General features: G+C 41.9%; 1 protein-coding gene across 3 annotated transcripts in view; it reads right to left on the reverse strand.

Moving 5' to 3' along the window:
* The window catches only part of inpp4b (inositol polyphosphate-4-phosphatase type II B), a 589,015-nt gene that overhangs the window by 318,842 nt on the left and 251,422 nt on the right, over positions 1-18,751 (reverse strand). For all 3 annotated transcript variants that reach the window (XM_033050984.1, XM_033050903.1, XM_033012170.1), the window contains exons 4-5: positions 6,779-6,991; positions 3,690-3,734 (exon numbers count right to left, since the gene is read on the reverse strand). In XM_033050984.1, the coding sequence (XP_032906875.1) occupies positions 3,690-3,734; positions 6,779-6,991 (258 nt within the window). The remainder of the gene's footprint in view (positions 1-3,689; positions 3,735-6,778; positions 6,992-18,751) is intronic.

Below are 18,751 nucleotides of genomic sequence, written 5' to 3' on the forward strand. Positions count from 1 at the left end.
GTGGGGAGACTGGTGCACAGACAGCCACCACACGGTCCTTGACAGATCTGGGTCAGGATCCAGTGGCATGGAGTCCAAGACGACCGGAGACCCTTTTCTGCTGCAGCCTTCATCCGCCTTCCCAGCCGTTGTGACGCTCCACTAAGGTCAGCCATCGTCCTCCGCCTGTTCCACCGTTGAGGTCTTGGTTGGATTGCTCTTTGTCAGGGACCTCCCCCTCGACCTTACCGCCATGGGTGGCCCTACCAGGAGCATCGCACCAGACGGCATCGCTCTCAGGATCTCAGGTCCACACAAGCTTCTCCACCACGGACAAGGTGACAATCCACGGAATTATTGTTATTACGCCACATTAAGTAAACTTTATTCAATTTATATTCCTACTCAAAGTCACAGAAGTGTTTTGTGATTAAAACCACCAGGTGTGACTAGAGAGGAGCAAATTTGTATAACACAAAAACTGTTAGAACTGCAATCAAAATATTGCTGATTCACAATTCGTCGATTATAACATCCTTTGTATTACTTTGAAAGACATATGGAAAACTATATGTAGGATTGTCCCCAATCTTTAGTCATACTAAGCGATAGCGGAAGTCAAAGTAGCTCGAGAAAATCAGGTACTCACTTCAACATTCAAATGGAAGGTTTCAGAGAGCGTGGGAACCGTTTTTAAATGCATTCCAGACTTTATAAATGCTTGATCATCAAGCACAGTTTAACAGCTTAACAGTCTACCCATTCATTTATCGTGGATTATTGTTGTGACAGGCTGATATTTGCATATGCTCACTGACAACAGTGACCGGGGAGGGATTATTTTTGCTATCTAATTTTTCTTTTATTGTTGTTGTCTTGTTATATGTTAGCATAAGTTGTTTTTTATTTATTCTTTTCATTACACTCTGTCTGTAACAAATGGACAACTTTGCACTTTGTTATGTCCTGAAAACTAGATTTAAAAGATCTTTGATTTTTTTTTTAAAGAGCTTGAAATAAGAACCAAGATGGGGTAACACAAAAAGCTGGGGTATCTTAGAGAGTCATTCAGCATCTCTGGAGCAAATGGATAGGAGATGTTTTCGTCAGACTTCTTGAAATATATTCTCCTCTTACATTTAACAAAATATCTATTCTTATTAGAGATGCTTAGCACAATGCTTACAGCAGACAAATGATAATTGCTGTACCATACAATACACTGAAACATCATCTTGAATAGTGAAGTACTACAACTAATGGAGGTATTCATAATGATGCAGAAATTACCCTTGAATGCAAAGAGTCACAAAGACCGACAGCTAATTTATTAACATTATAGAAGTCTGCAATGCTGGGCTTGACCTGCAGAAATAACTGCATTGTACTAAAAAGATGGAAAGACAGCAGCTGGCTGCTAGACTTTTAATGAAGATGAAAATAAATGGATTAAGACGAGGTTAGGTTAACATAAGAGGCTGTTACAATCATAGCTGCAGCTGCTTTGCAGGTCTCTTACAAAGAAAAGTATCAGCAATCTTCTGCTGTGGCCCATTCCATTTTCAAAGTCCTTTGAAATTACAAAACCACCTTTGCTTCAAACATTTTATTAATATGCTCATTGCAGGCTTTCTTTTCAACATTAGCATAGTGCATGGTAAAACAAAACACAATATTTGTACCCTGATGCTAAACCTAAATGTTTGAAACTTTGCCCTCTGTGCTTGAAGTTGTTTTAAAGAGTGTCTCAATAACTTACAACTTGCCCATCAACAAACCCACTTTTACTAGCACCTCATATTCCGCTTGGGCAGTCTGCACCCTATCGGCATAAACATTGAATTCTCCAATTTCCGGTAGCCTTTGCTGTCTCCTCCCCTTCTCAACTCTCCCTCAGCCCTCGGGCTCCTCCTCTTCCTTTTTCCTTTCTTCTCCCCCTGCCCCACCCTCCATTAGTCTGAAGAAGGGTTTTGGCCCGAAACGTTGCCTATTTCCTTCGCTCCATAGATGCTGCTGCACCCGCTGAGTTTCTCCAGCACTTTTGTCTACCTTCGATTTTCCAGCATCTGCAGTTCCTTCTTAAACACTTTTACTAGAGTGTCCATAATGTAGATGCAGGTCAGGCACAAGCCCCTAAGAACAATTGTTGGTTCTCTTTGCACCCATTTTCTACCTAATAAATTGGCAGATGCATGACAACCAAAGCACTGAGGATTCACGAAACTCACAATACTGCCTGATTTTCATGATATTCCTGCAGTTAATCTTCTCTCTTAACCAAACAAACATGTACACATTATTTTGTTTATGTTAAATGTGAAAGGTTTGTCATTGGCATATACATTTTATTAAATAGAATTAAATGAAATATATTTACACAATGGGACTCAACTTGACTTGTTGCTTTTGGGAGTGTTATGATCAATGTGACAAATGGAAACCAAGGCATTACATGTCATTTCAACATTTACAAATGAGATATGTAATTTCTCCTGAGGTGGAATATGAAAATGCATGGTATAATTTAAGTGATACTTGTGTCTCACTATAATACTTGATTAAAACATGCTAGATGAAAACATCACAAACACAATGGAGCACTTCAAAATATTGAAACTGCTAATATAAATCAGTTAACCAGGTGGACTGAGGAGTTGAATGCAGACAAGTGCAAGGTGTTGCATTTTGGAAGTCAAACCAGGGCAAGAACTCCACAGTGAATGGTCGGGCTCTGAGGAGCTTTGTGGAGCAGAGGGAGCTATATGAAGGATGTTACTCTGGAAAGAGTGCATTGAGGATTTACAAGGATGTTGCCAGAATTTGAGGGAGAGGCTGGGCAGAGTAGGACTTTATTCCTTGTAACGCAGGAGGCTGAGTGGTGATCGTGTAGAGGTGTATAATATCATTAGAGGAATAGGGAGGATAAATCCACATAATTTTTTACCTCAAGTAGAGGAATCAAGAACTAGAGGACATATGTTTGGGGAAAGATTTAATAGGAACCCAAAGGGCTACCTTTTCACACAGTGGGTATATGGAACGAGCTACCAGAGGAGGTAGTTGAGGCTGGGACTATAGCAACATTTAAAATACTTTGGACAGGTGGCAGCGGTAGAGTTGCTGCCTTACAGTGAATGCAGCACCAGGAGACCAGGGTTCAATCCCGACTACGGGTGCTGTCTGTACGGAGTTTGCACAGTTCTCCCTGTGACCTGCGTGGGTTTTCTCCGAGATCTTCGGTTTCCTCCCACACTCCAAAGACGTGCAAGTTTGTAGGTTAAATGGCTTGGTAAATGTAAAAATTGTCCCTAGTGGGTGTGGGATAGTGTTAAAAAAAGTGCTAGTGATGCTCTACCTAGAGATTTTCAGCGTACTACATCTAGATCCAGATCCAGATACATGGACACGAAAGGTTTGGAGGGATACGGGCCAAATGCTGGCAGGTGGGACTGGTTTAGATGTGGTGTCTTGGTCAGTATGCGAAAGTTGGGATGAAGGGTCTGATTCCATGTTGTATGATTCTGTGACTCGATGCTAAGTTATACATTTCAGCTTATTAAATCATCACATCATGAAAGCTATTATTTTTTGGGGTGAAATCTTTCAATCCCTTGAAGGCAAACGATTACAGTACATCATTTACAGTAATATTTATGCCTTAAAATATAGTCTATGATTATAAGACTGAGAGGGGTTGTGTGTGATCTTACCAAGACTGAATTCCAACTTGGGTTCAAATAGAAACTTGGAAATATCTGCAGATTAATGGGAATAAAGATACGGTTAATCAATTACTTTTTTGTGAGAGTTCAGTGATCAATAAACTGCAATGCCATGTGAAATTAATGTGAATAGCATATTGCATTACCCCTGTCATCTTTATGTTTTGGCAGTTTCTTCCTATCTTGCAAACAAGTCCTACTTATAGCATCCAATCATTTTTTTAGTAGTGGACAGGAAATCAATTGAGGTAAAAAAGCAGAAATAGACAAAGATCAATTTAGTTTGTGCAGCATGTGCATAAGTGTTAAAACCATAAACGTTATTTCCTTTCTACCATCACCCTTTTTTTCCTTGTTATCTTTCATGAAATGGGAAATATCTTAATCCACCAAAAAGCAAGAGTAATGCAAAAATATCAATCTTAATTTGAAAAGATCAATTTAATTCATAGTCTTATCACTCTAAATACTGTTTTAAACTATAATCTCTACAAACCCACCATCCCACTCATGGGGAAAGATAACTGCCTGAAAATTCATCTCTATCCGTTCTCTGGCAACAAAATGGCGTTAGCAATCTCACCAAATGGCGTTTTAAAAGCTTTAAGATCACATAATGGACAGTGTTTCAGGAACAGTTACTGTTAGGGTTTGGGCTTCCTGTGTATGTAGCAACTCCCTCTCAGCTCAGACCTCAGGAAGCCGCACTCAAAGGGTCACATTATTATACAGCAATAACAAGTCTGTACTACAATGATGTAAGGCAAAGTCTGAGCACTGGGGGAAGACAAAGCTGTATAGGCTTCTGAGGAAGAGAGCATGCAAAAGGCAGCCTTGTCATGCAAAGAGCAATAATGGATTAGTGAATTATTAAAGATGTTGCCGTGGATCTAGCTACCTATATGACCTTTTATGAATCCCTGCAACATTGAAAGCACCATAGTGTCACCAAATACCTCCCTTGTGTGAATGCTAAAATCACGTTTCTCATTAGTAAAAGGTTCCCTACTTTCCCAATGGAGCCTTTCAAAACTCCTGATATCCAGCAGTAAGCAAAAGATTGCCGTGTTCAACATATCCCAGCAGAGACACCTTGCAAGATTCCTGAGGCAGGGTTTCTGAGAGTTAGTGTGACTCTGACTCTGACTTTGACTTTGAGAGCACTTGCGTTTGATTGCTACTTTGTGTGTGCCTTGCCTCCATCTCACCTTGGAGGACCTTGCTTCTCCCCTTCCCATCTCTATGGTGTACACTTAATCCTTATCAACAGTACCCTGTGGCTGAGCGAATGCTGGTTCTATTGCAGCACAACCCATTAACGGCTACTTCCTGAGATCAGAGCTACAAGAACAAATGCTGATTTATGCTGCCCCTTCATTTGACAGGTGTTTCTTTCCCTGGCTTTTATCTTACTCATTTCTAATTTACTAATTTCAGATTTGATGAACATGGAACTATTTCTCTTTTTGCCGTACATTCTGCTGGCACTTCCAGCCACAATTTCAGGGAGCAACCTGGCGAATTCTCAATGGATTTTGAACATTACCCGTATATGCCGTGTAGCAATTTAAGTTGCTACATTTTGGAAAAAGGATGACGGGACAGGATCAAGGGTTTGGTTTTAGTCCGGGGGGTGGTAACATCGCCTGCGTGCCCCGGGACTGGCTGTAGTGCCCAGATCGGGGAGGGGGAGGGAGAGGGAGAGGGAGAGGGAGAGGGAGAGGGAGAGGAGAGAGGGGGGGTGGGGAGGGGGGGGGAAGGGAGAGGGAGGCGGGGGGGGGGGGGGAGGGGGGGGGGGGGGGGGGGGGGGGGGGGGGGGGGAGGGGGAGGGGGAGGGGGAGGGAGGAGGGGAAGGGGAGAGTCGAGAGGGGGAGGGAGAGGGAGAGAGAGAGAGAGAGGGAGAGGGAGAGGGAGAGGGAGAGGGAGAGGGAGAGGGAGAGGGGGAGGGGGAGGGGGAGGGGGAGGGGGAGAGGGGAGAGGGGGAGGGGGAGAGGGAGAATGGAGAGGGGAGAATGGAGAGGGGAGAATGGAGAGGGGAGAATGGAGAATGGAGAGGGAGAGGGAGAGCACGGGATGGAGCAGCCAGCCTTCCGCCCAGTAGCTACCCGCCAACTACCAACTCCACCGGTTGCTCCTGTGCCGAAGGACACCGCGGCTGGCTGGCGAGCGGGCCGGCAGAAGGCGCTGAGGTGGCAGCCGGTTCCGCTGTCCAGTCCCGGCAGCCGCTCGCAGCCACCTGAGCCACTTCCCTCCCCGGGCCCAGACTCCCCGCACGCTGTGAAAGGAACTCTCCCCCCCAGCAGCGCTGTCCTTTTACAGGCACTTCACATCAGCTGCCAGCAATGAGGGATAGACTAGACATTAATACCATTTGATGAGCTTGATACCAAAGAAACAGCACTATGATAAATGAATCATTGCAATACACTCTGCATTCATAGTAATAACTGGTGTAACTCGGTAATAAATGTACACAAAATTATTTAAGAAGTTAAAATGTTAATATTGTTTTCAGTTATTTGTGTTTGTGAATTGCTGATGTTTGGGGTGTTTGCATCACTTTAAAACAATGTTTATTTCTTTTTTTGCTGCCAGGAAGGGTATGTGATAGAATCCTAACTACAGTGCAAGCCTGTATCACAGCAAAAAACCTTCAATAACCAATTTATGTTCAAATATGTTATTATTCATTGAGAGAGATTTTTCAATTGTTAACGATAGACACCATTAGTTACTTACTAACAGTCATCTTATTCTATTTGTGGTAATAATTTAAACTGGAGTTGCAATTAAAATACATGAAACAGTTGTATTTGCATAATACATTCTCACACATTCTATCCCAGACTCTGCAAGAATATTTTTAAGCAAAATAATTTTCAATGGTTTTCATCATGGTAATTCAAATTAATTCAATAAGTTCCATTCCATCTAATAAAAACATTCTGCATGCCTAAGTATATCACTTTTTTTACATTTTAATTTAAATCTGATAATTAAGCAAATCATAAATGTAATCTTAAGGTCCTTAGATACTTAAAATGATTTTTAATCTTGCAATGTAGTGGAAATCTTACCTATCAGTGGAGATTGTATCTCTGGTAGAGGGAGAATCTGATGGACCTCATCTGGACTTGCATTGTCTTTGATTTCCATGATGAGTTGCTGAAGGTATGCAATTCTCCTTTGCAAACCTTCAGAGTTTGCTTCTTGGAGTGCTGCAATCCAGTCTTCACAGTCTGACTTTGAGGCAGCTTCAAGATAAATGCCTGGCTCCCCACTCTGAAAAGCTGCACTCAAAAAATCATTTAACACCTTCAGTAATCATAATTTTCACACGGAAAAAGTGACAGGCTTGATGCAGTATACAGTTTGGAGCATTAGCCATCCATCTTCCCTGCCAGGTTTCCAAATACCTAATACACTGCTCAAAGCTATCTCTATATTTTTTTATATAGTCAGTGCACTTCGTACAAGCAGTACAGCAATTTCTAAAGTAATTAATACAATACAAAACTAGGTGGCAGAATTATCAAGAATAAGCTCTCTGCCCTGTCTCTGCTCAGCAAGAATCGGTGATCTACATTTTCTCAGATCCAATAGAATCGGAAACAGTGTGAGACAAATGCTGGCTGAAAGCCCAATGGAATTTACCTCGGGTGAATGTGCCAATCGCCTCAGCTGTAAAAGCTCTCCTTTATGCTTGGTTGGTTTACTTTCTATTCTTACCAATCATTACTCATGAGGTTTCTAATCATAATATGCCATGTCATCACTTTTATGAACAGCCACCAAGTTGTATCGGGGGGGGGGGGGGGGGGGGGAGATATGAAGAGTTTTGCAACTTGAAGTATCAACTGAACAGGATATTTAATTAATGATAGACCATGTATAATTCTCGCAACTACATTTCCCATGATTAAGCATCCAAATAAAGGAATATAATGAAAATTTATACTTTTTGGTCAGATCACAAGGAACTCAATGTTCATGCACTTTTGGATTTGTATAAATTGATTGTACCAGCTGTTGAAACTCATCAAGAGAACGTCTGAAGATCAAGATGGTCTGCTCCTAGTTCCTAAAGGCATTGTGTTCCTAAGTAACTTCCAATGTCAAACTCATGTCAAACTAACACATGTTGGTAATGGCTGGCCAGCAGTTCCATGGAGAACTACCCACCAGCTGTAGTGCAGTGCAGTGCAGCATATTTCACCACGTACTCCTGGATTCATCATTGAGTCCTTGCAGATTTTCCTAAGCTGAGGACTGGATACACTAGGAGTATGACTCAAGGTTTTATGCTTTACTAGACTAAGTGGGACCCGTTGGGTCCCATGTTCACACTGGAGGGCTGGTCCCCCAATTCAATATTCCACCTCTCCACCAATTCCAATATTGGTGGCCAGTGGGGGGAGGGCTTTCTGGAGCGCTAGTATGGGTGTTGTGGGCTGAAGGGACTGGTTTCCAGAGGGCTAGTATGGACATTGTGGTCCGAATGGATTCTTGGGCTGGCGGCTTAGTCACTCAAGCCTGTTGTGCTGGCAGCTCACTCACTCACAGCTGGTGGGCTGACAGTTGACTCACGGCTATTCCATTTCAAGCAGGGTGCAAGGCCACCAAATTTAATGTGCAGTTTCTTACCATTTCAAGCAGGGTGCAAGGCCACCAAATTCAAGTGCATAGAAACATAGAAAATAGGTGCAGGAGTAGGCCATTCGGCCCTTCGAGCCTGCACCGCCATTCAATATGATCATGGCTGATCATCCAAATCAATATCCCATACCTGCCTTCTCTCCATACCCCCTGATCCCTTTAGCCACATTGGGCCACATCTTACTCCCTCTTAAATCTAGCCAATGAACTGGCCTCAACTACCTTCTGTGGCAGAGAATTCCACAAATTCACCACTCTCTGTGTAAAAAATGATTTTCTCATCTCGGTCCTAAAAGACTTAGCCTTAAACTGTGTCCCCTTGTTCTGGACTTCCCCAATATCGGGAATAATCTTCCTGCAACTAGCCTGTCTAACCCCTTAAGAATTTTGTAAGTTTCTATAAGATCCCCCCTCAATCTTCTAAATTCTAGCGAGTACAAGCCGAGTCTATCCAGTCTTTCTTCATATGAAAGTCCTTCCATCCCAGGAATCAGTCTGGTGAACCTTCTCTGTACTCCCTCTATGGCAAGAATGTCTTTCCTCAGATTTGGAGACCAAAACTGTATGCAATACTCCAGGTGTGGTCTCATCAAGACCCTGTACAACTGCAGTAGAACCTCCCTGCTCCTATACTCAAATCATTTTGCTATGCAATTTCATACCATTTTCATACCATTTCAAGCAGGGTGCAAGACAGCGAGTCGTGACCTCTCCCTCCTCCATCTTGCAGAGACTGAGCCACACCCACACTTCTGGGTTTTATAGTCCCCCCCCCTCCCACCAGAAGGGGCGTGGCCTTCATGGCCTGATTGACAAGAGAGAAAATCTCAACATTTTTTAAACACTAATAACTCTTTTATTTTTCATCGATGGTAAAAATCCTCTTGTCCTGCACAGCGGAGGGAGACTGAGTAAGATGGCCAAAAATAACAGCCGTAAGTGGCAGCGTTTATTCTAAAATCAACATACAGAACAACAGGAAGCGGTCAAGATCAGACTTTTAGTGATATAGATATTGAGCCCACCTCCATTCTGATCCTGATGTAAAGGTAAACGAACAAGTTTTGTTTTATTTTAATTAATATTAGGTTTGAATCAATTTACATAAGACGGAACTACAGATGCTGGTTTAAACCGAAGATAGACACAAAATGCGGGAGTAACTCAGCGGGACAGGCAGCATCTCTGGAGAGAAGGAATGGGTGACGTTTCGGAAGAGTGTCGACCCGAAACGTTACCCATTCCTTCTCTCCATAGATGCTGCCAGTCCCGCGGAATTACTCCAGCTTTTTGTGTCTATCTTATATAAGATAGGCTTGGTTTAAAAAATACTTTTACAATTTTGAAAAGTTATAAAATCTCAGTTTAAAGACCATCTAATGATCAGTTTACAAGGCCTTTGGCAACGTGATCCATCAAAAGTCCTTCAAGACAGTCCCAACACAGGGCTTCAGGTTCCACAGCGTGAGGAGTTGCTGCATTGCTCCACTTTATGCAATGGCTGCAGGTAAAGCACTCTAGGTGAAACAAGACTTGGTGAATTTTAATCTGATCATTAGGCAAACAATAAAGTAACCTTATGTGACCTGTAAACAAGTGAAATCCAGCCCAATAATTTCCACAACTGCAGATCTTTGTAAAATTCCAATTACAGGAATATACTTTTTTAAGTTAGTAAGTGTGTTCAACCGAAGTCATTAAATAATAAGACACTGATGGGTAAAATTTGGATTGCATTTTTTTGTTAGACACTAAGTCAATGCCTCATTTAATGAGAGTGGTCATTTGGGTCCTCTACAAACAATGATGTACAAAGTGTTGGTGTAACTCTTTACAGAGTTGTCCATAACTTAGTTAAACATGGCATTAGGGTGAATTACATTCAAATCAAGAGATAGAGTGGGATATTCAAGTTTCCCAATGGGAACCAAGACCAAATAAAAACAGCTGCAAACACTTAACAATAAGAGAAGTACAGCTGGAAAGCAGCAAGACATGCCAAGGGGCACAATCCTTTGTTCTGTGATGGTTGGACAGGCAGTGGATATTGGTAGGCAATCTACTCGGGCCACAGAATGATTTATTCCACAAGTGTGAATCCCTGCAGTCTGCAGTAACGTCAGAAGAACTTTCATAATCCTACACAATGTTTCAAATTGAACTGCATATCACTACAAAAACTTATTAATTGGACAAATCTATCCAGCCACATTCATATTGACTGTCATATGTTGAAAGAATGGAGTGACTGGGCTTGGATACACTGGAATTTAGAAGGATGAGGGGATATCTTATTGAAACATATAAGATTGTTAAGGGCTTGGACACGCTCGAGGCAGGAAACATGTTCCCGATGTTGGGGGAGTCCAGAACCAGGGGCCACAGTTTAAGAATAAGAGGTAGGCCATTTGGAACAAGATGAGGAAACACTTTTTCACCCAGAGAGTTGTGAATCTGTGGAGTTTTCTGCCTCAGAAGGCAGTGGAGGCAGGTTCTCTAGATGCTTTCAAGAGAGAGCTAGATATGGCTATTAAAAATAGTGGAGTCAGGGGATATGGGGAGAATGCAGGAACAGGGTACTGATTGGGGATGATCAGCCATGATCACAGTGAATGGCAGTGCTGCCCAGCCATCCTCAACGAAGAACAGACAAAAGGCTTCAAGTTCTCAACCAACATCCAGTCACAAGAGTGAAGCTGATCTGAGGGAAATGTTTTTGTGCAAAGGGGATAATAATTACAGCAGGATGTCACACATGAGGAAATGTGAAGGATTTGTATCAAGCCATAATACTGCCAAGGAATCATCTTCTGAATCTTATTTGTGCAAGGCAATTTTAGGCATCATCTGAAATTTAAAAATTTTTTTTTTTTTAGCTATAGTTAAGGGAAAAGAAGAAAGAAAAAGCAAGAGAGAGAAAATGTGAGATGTGCAAGGATAGAATGCCTAGACTACCAAAGTGGTGTAGCCAAAGAGTGGGTAAGTAAAAGAAATAGAGAAGAAATAAAAAGACCAAAACAGAAAGGAAACAAAATGATATACCTGCTTCGCATCTCTTCCCACCCATCACCCAACTCGTAATTAGAATTAACTCCAAAATTGTGTTGCACCATACTATCCTTGTAGTAACTCAATGAATGGTGTCCATGTCTTCGAAAAATGATCTGGTTTTTCTGCTAAGACCAATCTAATATTTTCAAGTTGTAGCGTCTCAGACATCCGAATTCTGATTATTGTTTGTTATTGTTGCAAATGTGGAGACAGGAAATTAGTTTACATTGTAGAATTTTAAAGGGCACTGATGAAAATGTCCTCTCGATTGGAAGCCTTTAACATCCCTTCAGTACCACTGGGCATGAGATTGTGCAGGGAGACAAAAATGCTGGAGAAACTCAGCGGGTGCAGCAGCATCTATGGAGGGAAGGAAATAGGCAAATGTTCCAGATGTTTATCTGTGAGTCATATGTTGACACCGCATCAAAAAAATAAGAATACCTAGCATGCAAAGTATGAACAGTTCCTAAAATAACTTCTCTGGGATGTCAGGACTTTCATATGAAGAAAGACTGGATAGACTCGGCTTGTACTCGCTAGAATTTAGAAGATTGAGGGGGTATCTTATAGAAACTTACAAAATTCTTAAGGGGTTGGACAGGCTAGATGCAGGAAGATTGTTCCCGATGTTGGGGAAGTCCAGGACAAGGGGTCACAGTTTAAGGATAAAGGGGAAATCTTTTAGGACCGAGATGAGAAAAGCATTTTTTACACAGAGAGTGGTGAATCTCTGGAATTCTCTGCCACAGAAGGTAGTTGAGGCCAGTTCATTGGCTATATTTAAGAGGGAGTTAGATGTGGCCCTTGTGGCTAAAGGGATCAGGGGGTATGGAGAGAAGGCAGGTACAGGATACTGAGTTGGATGATCAGCCATGATCATATTGAATGGCGGTGCAGGCTCGAAGGGCCGAATGGCCTACTCCTGCACATATTTTCTATGAATCTATGAAACTTCATATCACCAATATCAAGTAGCAATTTGTAAACAATCATGAAACAAAGAGTAGGGATTAACGGGTCTATTTCAGAATGGCAGGCAGTGACTAGTGGGGTACTGCAAGGCTCGGTGCTGGGACCGCAGCTATTTACAATATACATCAATGATTTAGATGAATGGCTTAAAAGTAACATTAGCAAATTTGCAGGTGACATAAAGCTGGGTGGCAGTGTGAACTGTGAGGAGGATGTAATGAGAATGCAGGGTGAATTGGACAGGTTGGGGGAATGGGCAGATACATGGCAGATGCAGTTTAATGTGGATAAATGTGAGGTTATCCACTTTGGGGGCAAGAACAGGAAGGCAGCATTATCTGAATGGTGTCGTTGGGAAAAGGGGAAGTACAACGGGATCTGGGGGTCCCTGTTCATCAGTCACTAAAAGAAAGCATGCAGGAACAGCAAGCAGTGAAGAAAGCAAATGGCATGTTGGCCTTCATAACAAGGGGAATTGAGTATAGGAGCAAAGAGGTCCTTCTGCAGTTGTACAGGGCTCTGGTGAGACCACAACTGGAGTATTGTGTACACTTTTGGCCTCCAGATTTGAGGAAGGACATTCTTGCTTTAAAGGGAGTGCAGCGTAGGTTCACAAGGTTAATTCCTGGGAAGGCGAGATAGTCAGATAGAATGTAGCGGAATTGCTGGAGAAACTCAGCAGATGCGGCAGCATCTATGGAGTAAATGAAATAGGCAACGTTTCGGGCCGAAACCCTTCTTCAGTCTAAAGCCTATTTCCTTCGCTCCATAGATGCTGCCGCACCCCCTGAGTTTCTCCAGCAATTTTGTCTGCCTTCGATTCTCCAGCATCTGCAGTTCCTTCTTGAACATGAGATTGTGCACGCTGATCAAGAACATTACCCTGGCCTCTGCCTCCTTCTTGTGCTGGTTCAGATCAAGGGCAGTAACGTAGCAGCTGCCTTCTTCCTCGTGCTTGTCTTCATAGCTATCAGTCTCTAGGTCTCCTTGATCTTCTTCCCCAGAGCAGTGGCCGCAGCCTTTGATCGGAAAGATGGTGCAGCCTGCAGAACACTCCAATGGAACCTTCACATTTCATGGATGCTTTCTGCAATGTATCTCCAGAAACATTCAAGAGATCTATGACATTTACCACTACAATCCAAGCATCCTGTGTTTAGCTGGGGTGTTTGGGGAATATACTGGTATAAGTGGCCAATAAAATAGGGGCTTGGCTCCATGTCCAAGGATCCATCCATCCGGGCTTTGAAAATGTCCAGCCACTCCATCAGGTTAGAGGTGTCATGTATTTGCAAAAAGATACCATTGATCATTAGGAAATTATTTTCCAGATCTGCAACAATCTGTATACTAAAGGGATGGATTAGCAAATTAAAGTAAATTAAATGAGGCAGATCACCGCAGTCAATGGCTGTCTGCATTGACATTAAACCCAGTTGATTCACCAGAACCAACGCCTGAGATGCTACACGTTTTACACGCAAATCAAAATGGATGAAATCATTCCTTCACCCTGAGTGAGCCTCGTGTTGCAACAGTGAGCGACAAATTGGGAGACGTGACAGAAATCTGCAGCTACTGCTTGGAAATTGACGGTCGATAAGCCCTTGATCTTCACAGAGAAAGCACGACAGCATGGCCATAATTCTTCTGGCAGCATTTCACATATCTCAGTGATCACAGCTTTACAAAACATTGAGTCTGGAAGTATGTTGCTCACCAGAGAAATCTAAGTAGGATATAGTGTTTTTGAAGGCTGTCCAGAAGTACTGATGTATATGCATTTGCTTCCTGCCCCAAATTTGCTGATCTACTCTGGATGACTCATGGCTACACTGACATTCCAGTAACGTAACAATAAGATGCCTCTTTCTTCCCCGTTGTCAACTTGGAATGAGTCCCCATTAAATGTGTGTGGCAGTACTCATTGTTAGTTGTGGCATGCTCCATAGTTTGGAAAACGTTAGAAAGTTCAGTCAGGTATTCTGATGTGCCTTCCTTAAAATAGCAGAATGTGCTAAAGGCACCAAGTGCTGGAGTAACTCGGCGGGTCAGGCAGCATCTCTGGAGAAGATGAATAGGTGATGTTTCGGCTCAGGATCCTTGTTCCGGCAGAATGTGCTCCTGATTCTCGAGACAGGTTATGATATGTTGCTCCATTTTACATCAGTAATGGCAGAAATGGACAGTGTATCATCTGTGCATCGGGGAAAGGTGAGGTTCATTGGCATGAAGAGCATGCCGGGACTTTGCACCTAGGAATGAAACTCATGTATAGTTGGAATTGGATTGCATAATGTCCAATGTCTCAGCTACAGAGAGTAATTGCATCCATCGTTAAGCTGCTACAATGCTCTTGGTATCCCGTGTTATCGATATGTGGTACCTAACATGGGTTGATATTCTGATCTCAATTTGTTCCTCAGTTCCTGCACACACACAACACCCAGACCCACTGCACCTCCAGCAGGTTTTGATCACAATCATCTCAGAAGTCTTACCTATGACAATCTTTAAACGTATAGGTAGATAGGAATATTAATCACTTGTTAAGCACCAATGCCAAGAAAACAATGATTTGTATTTTTCATTTGTATTTTTTATGCTGATTAAGAAATCTGTGCTGGAGAATGGCACACACAGGCACAGAATACGATCAGAAATTTCAAGCAAATAGGTCCGAAGATGGAATCGATGGATATAAAAGGAACGATTTTTCAGTTTTGTGATCAATTTTTCACGTTTTAAAAGAAGATTAAAGACAATTTTGTGCTCCACTAATTTCTCTTTGTACAAAGAGTAAAAGTTCCTGAAATTCACCTCCTATTATAATTTTATAGGGTGTGGAGAGATTCAGTGGAACAAGCTTAAGTCTCAAGGGAACTGCACAGTTTCTTCAGTGATGTTTCTTCATGTGTTTACTGATTTGGAACATGTTTCAGTCAGAACTGGCTGAGAAAAAAGTGCATTATTTATTAATTGCAAGGATTCATGTAAATATGACAAGGTGACTCTTTTACCTCTGTTGCAAACTTAGAATTTTATTTTTTTAATTAATTTGATTACCAGCAACTTGTGATATTTTGATATCACAAAATAATGGAAAAGCAAAGGCAATTCAAGAGTTTGTACTATCAAGGTATTTTGAAACCTATGTCATTTAATGTGATTTGTTAAAATATTCAACATTACATGTAACTTTTGTAAAATAGTTACAACAAAGTAAGATTATTTTACCAAAGGATAAAGTATCGTCATCAGTAATTTAGGGGAGACTTGCTTTGACCAGTGACCTGAATTTATTATTTGCTTTGCAGAAATATTCACCATTAGCAGAACTCAGATATGACTCTGCGAGTTAACAGCTTTGGGACAAAACTAAAATAGTCTCTGTGCCCATTTTATCTTCCTGAATATGCTGAATTATTTTCATGCAGCCCACACTAGAACAATTGGTGCCAGGGGAGCAGGGATATTTTTCTTTGCAAGCAGCCAGGGATTTTACAGTAAGCACTCCCTTGTGAAGTACAGTATTGATAAAGTGCACATGTGTTGAACTTTGTGGCGCTCAACTTCAGAAATCAAGAGGGCATCTCGTACTACCTCCATGCAATATTTTCATCGCTTCTACCATCTGTTCTGGGATTTGCATGGAAAAATCTGCGCCTAATTATGCAAAGAGAGGTGTTAATAGGGGCGAGTCAGACTTGGATGGAAATTCTATCTAAACAAAGGCATGAAACTTTAATTACATTTCTCAACTGAACTTGAAAGTTAATCATCCCTCTCCACATCCTTCATGACAATTCCCAACTCCGGTGTTCTGCAAGGATGTGTTATCAGCCCTTTACTATACTCCCTATACAATCTCCATTCCGTGACCAAATTCTACTCTAACTCTATTTACTAGTGTGCAAGTGTCACTGTCAAAGTGGGACAGATTTCGAACAATGATGAGACGGATGAAGATAGAGAGCTTTTTAACATGTTGGCAAAAGTATAGTCTTTGTCTCAGCGAGGTGAAGGAGCTAGTCATTGACTTCAGGAAATGGGGTTATGTACAAGCAACAATCTGTATCAACAATGCTGAAGTGGAGAGGTCGAGACCACCATGTTCCTGGGTGTAAACGTCACAAACAATTGTACTGGTCCAATTGAGGAAAGACATTCTTGCCATAGAGGGAGTACAGAGAAGGTTCACCAGACTGATTCCTGGGATGTCAGGACTTTCATATGAAGAAAGACTGGATAGACTCGGCTTGTACTCGCGAGAATTTAGAAGATTGAGGGGGGATCTTATAGAAACACAAAATTCTTAAGGGGTTGGACAGGCTAGATGCAGGAAGATTGTTCCCGATGTTGGGGAAGTCCAGAACAAGGGGTCACAGTTTAAGGATAAGGGGGAAATCTTTTAGGACCGAGATGAGGAAAACATTTTTCACACAGAGAGTGGTGAATCTGTGGAATTCTCTGCCACAGAAGGTAGCTGAGGCCAGTTCATTGGCTATATTTAAGAGGGAGTTAGATGTGGCCCTTGTGGCTAAAGGGATCAGGGGGTATGGAGAGAAGGCAGGTACAGGATACTGAGTTGGATGATGCCATGATCATATTGAAAGGCGGTGCAGGCTCAAAGGGCCAAATGGCCTACTCCTGCACCTATTTTCTATGTTTCTACGTTTCATTAATGGTCTGGCCAAGAAAACACAACTGACATCTTCACTTCACTAGAAAACTAAGGAAGTTCTGCATGTCTCCATCGAATCTTACCAATTTCTATCAATGCATTATATATAGCCTCCTAGTGGGATTCATGAAAATTTGGTTGGGCTTGTCAGATCCTCGCCTTGATCCGAATGTAATAAACACACTTCAAGGACACTGAACATAAATGCTTTGATTTATTCATCCACCATTCCTTCACATCCAAATGTTAGCATGTCTGGTGATGGCGATGGGATTCAAACCCATGCGTGCAAAGGTTGTACAAAGTTGCAGATCAAATGGCTTAAGACGCAAGCTGTTGGAGAAAGGTGACACACTAATATTAGGATGTTTATTACATTCGGATCCAGGCAAGGATCTGACAGGACTCCGCCTAAGACTGCAAGAAATTGCACAGCATTGTGGATGTAGCCCAGTCCATCACATTAACCAACCACCCCTCAACGACTCCACTATAATCAAAGACCACTTACATCCCAGTCATTCCGTCTTCTCCCCTCTCAAGGCCATACAAAAGCTTGAAAGCTTGTACCACCAAATATAGGAACAATTTCTACCGAAAACCTGATCCTACCTCATTGTGGCCCTTGTACTGTTTAAAAAAACTTCACTTTCTCTGCAGTTGTAACACTAACTCGAAAGCCCAGGAATGAAGTAGATTGGGAAAAATGATAAACACTGCCCAGTCCATCACGGGTACTGACCCACACACAATCAAAGGGATCTACAGGAAGAAGGGTTTCGGCCCGAAACGTTGCCTATTTCCTTCGCTCCATAGATGCTGCTGCACCCGCTGAGTTTCTCCAGCATTTTTGTGTACCTTCGATTTTCCAGCATCTGCAGTTCCTTCTTAAACACGGATCTACAGGAGTCACTGCTTCAATAAGGCAGCCAGCATCACCAGAGACCTGCACCACCCTGGCCACATTCTGATTTCACTCTTGCCATGGGGAAGAAGGTACAGGAGCCTGAAAACTGTAACGTCCAGGTTCAGGAGCAGCTTCTTCTCAACAACCTGTTAAACACTACAACATCCAAATAAACTCCAATAATAAAAAAATAATAATAATGCCGCCAACTCCATGGAGTTGTCTTTTTATTGTTTGTTTATATTTGTATATATTGGTATACTGAACTTATTATGGTGTTTACGATATTCAGAGTACAATATCTGTTGTGCTGCTGCAAGTAAGAATCTCATTGTTCCATTTCAGGGCACGTTGTACTTATGTATGGCTAGATTGTAATCATGTGTGGTACAATTTGACTGGATAACATGCAAAGTCTTTCACTGCATCTCTGTACACGTGACAATAATAAACCAACACTAATACAAGCGTGCAGGATAATGCAAATGAATATTGCTCCTTCTCTCCCTATCTCCCTTTAGTACTGTCTTTCCTGAAGATAAATGCAGATTACTTTTGTAGATTGGATTATGCATGACAACCAATCATATATAGGTTAGCATCACTAACCCCGCCTTAATGTATCATTTATATTATGGAATGGAATGCTATTTATTGTCATTCAAACCTAGGTTTGAAAGAAATTACATTTACTACAGTTTTTTTTACATTACAAAAAAACCCAAGACCCACACTTAACACAGTTTACATAAACATCCATCACAGTGAGTCTCCAAC

The sequence above is a fragment of the Amblyraja radiata genome, chromosome 1 (genome assembly GCF_010909765.2).
Source record: "Amblyraja radiata isolate CabotCenter1 chromosome 1, sAmbRad1.1.pri, whole genome shotgun sequence".
Lineage (NCBI taxonomy): Eukaryota > Metazoa > Chordata > Chondrichthyes > Rajiformes > Rajidae > Amblyraja > Amblyraja radiata.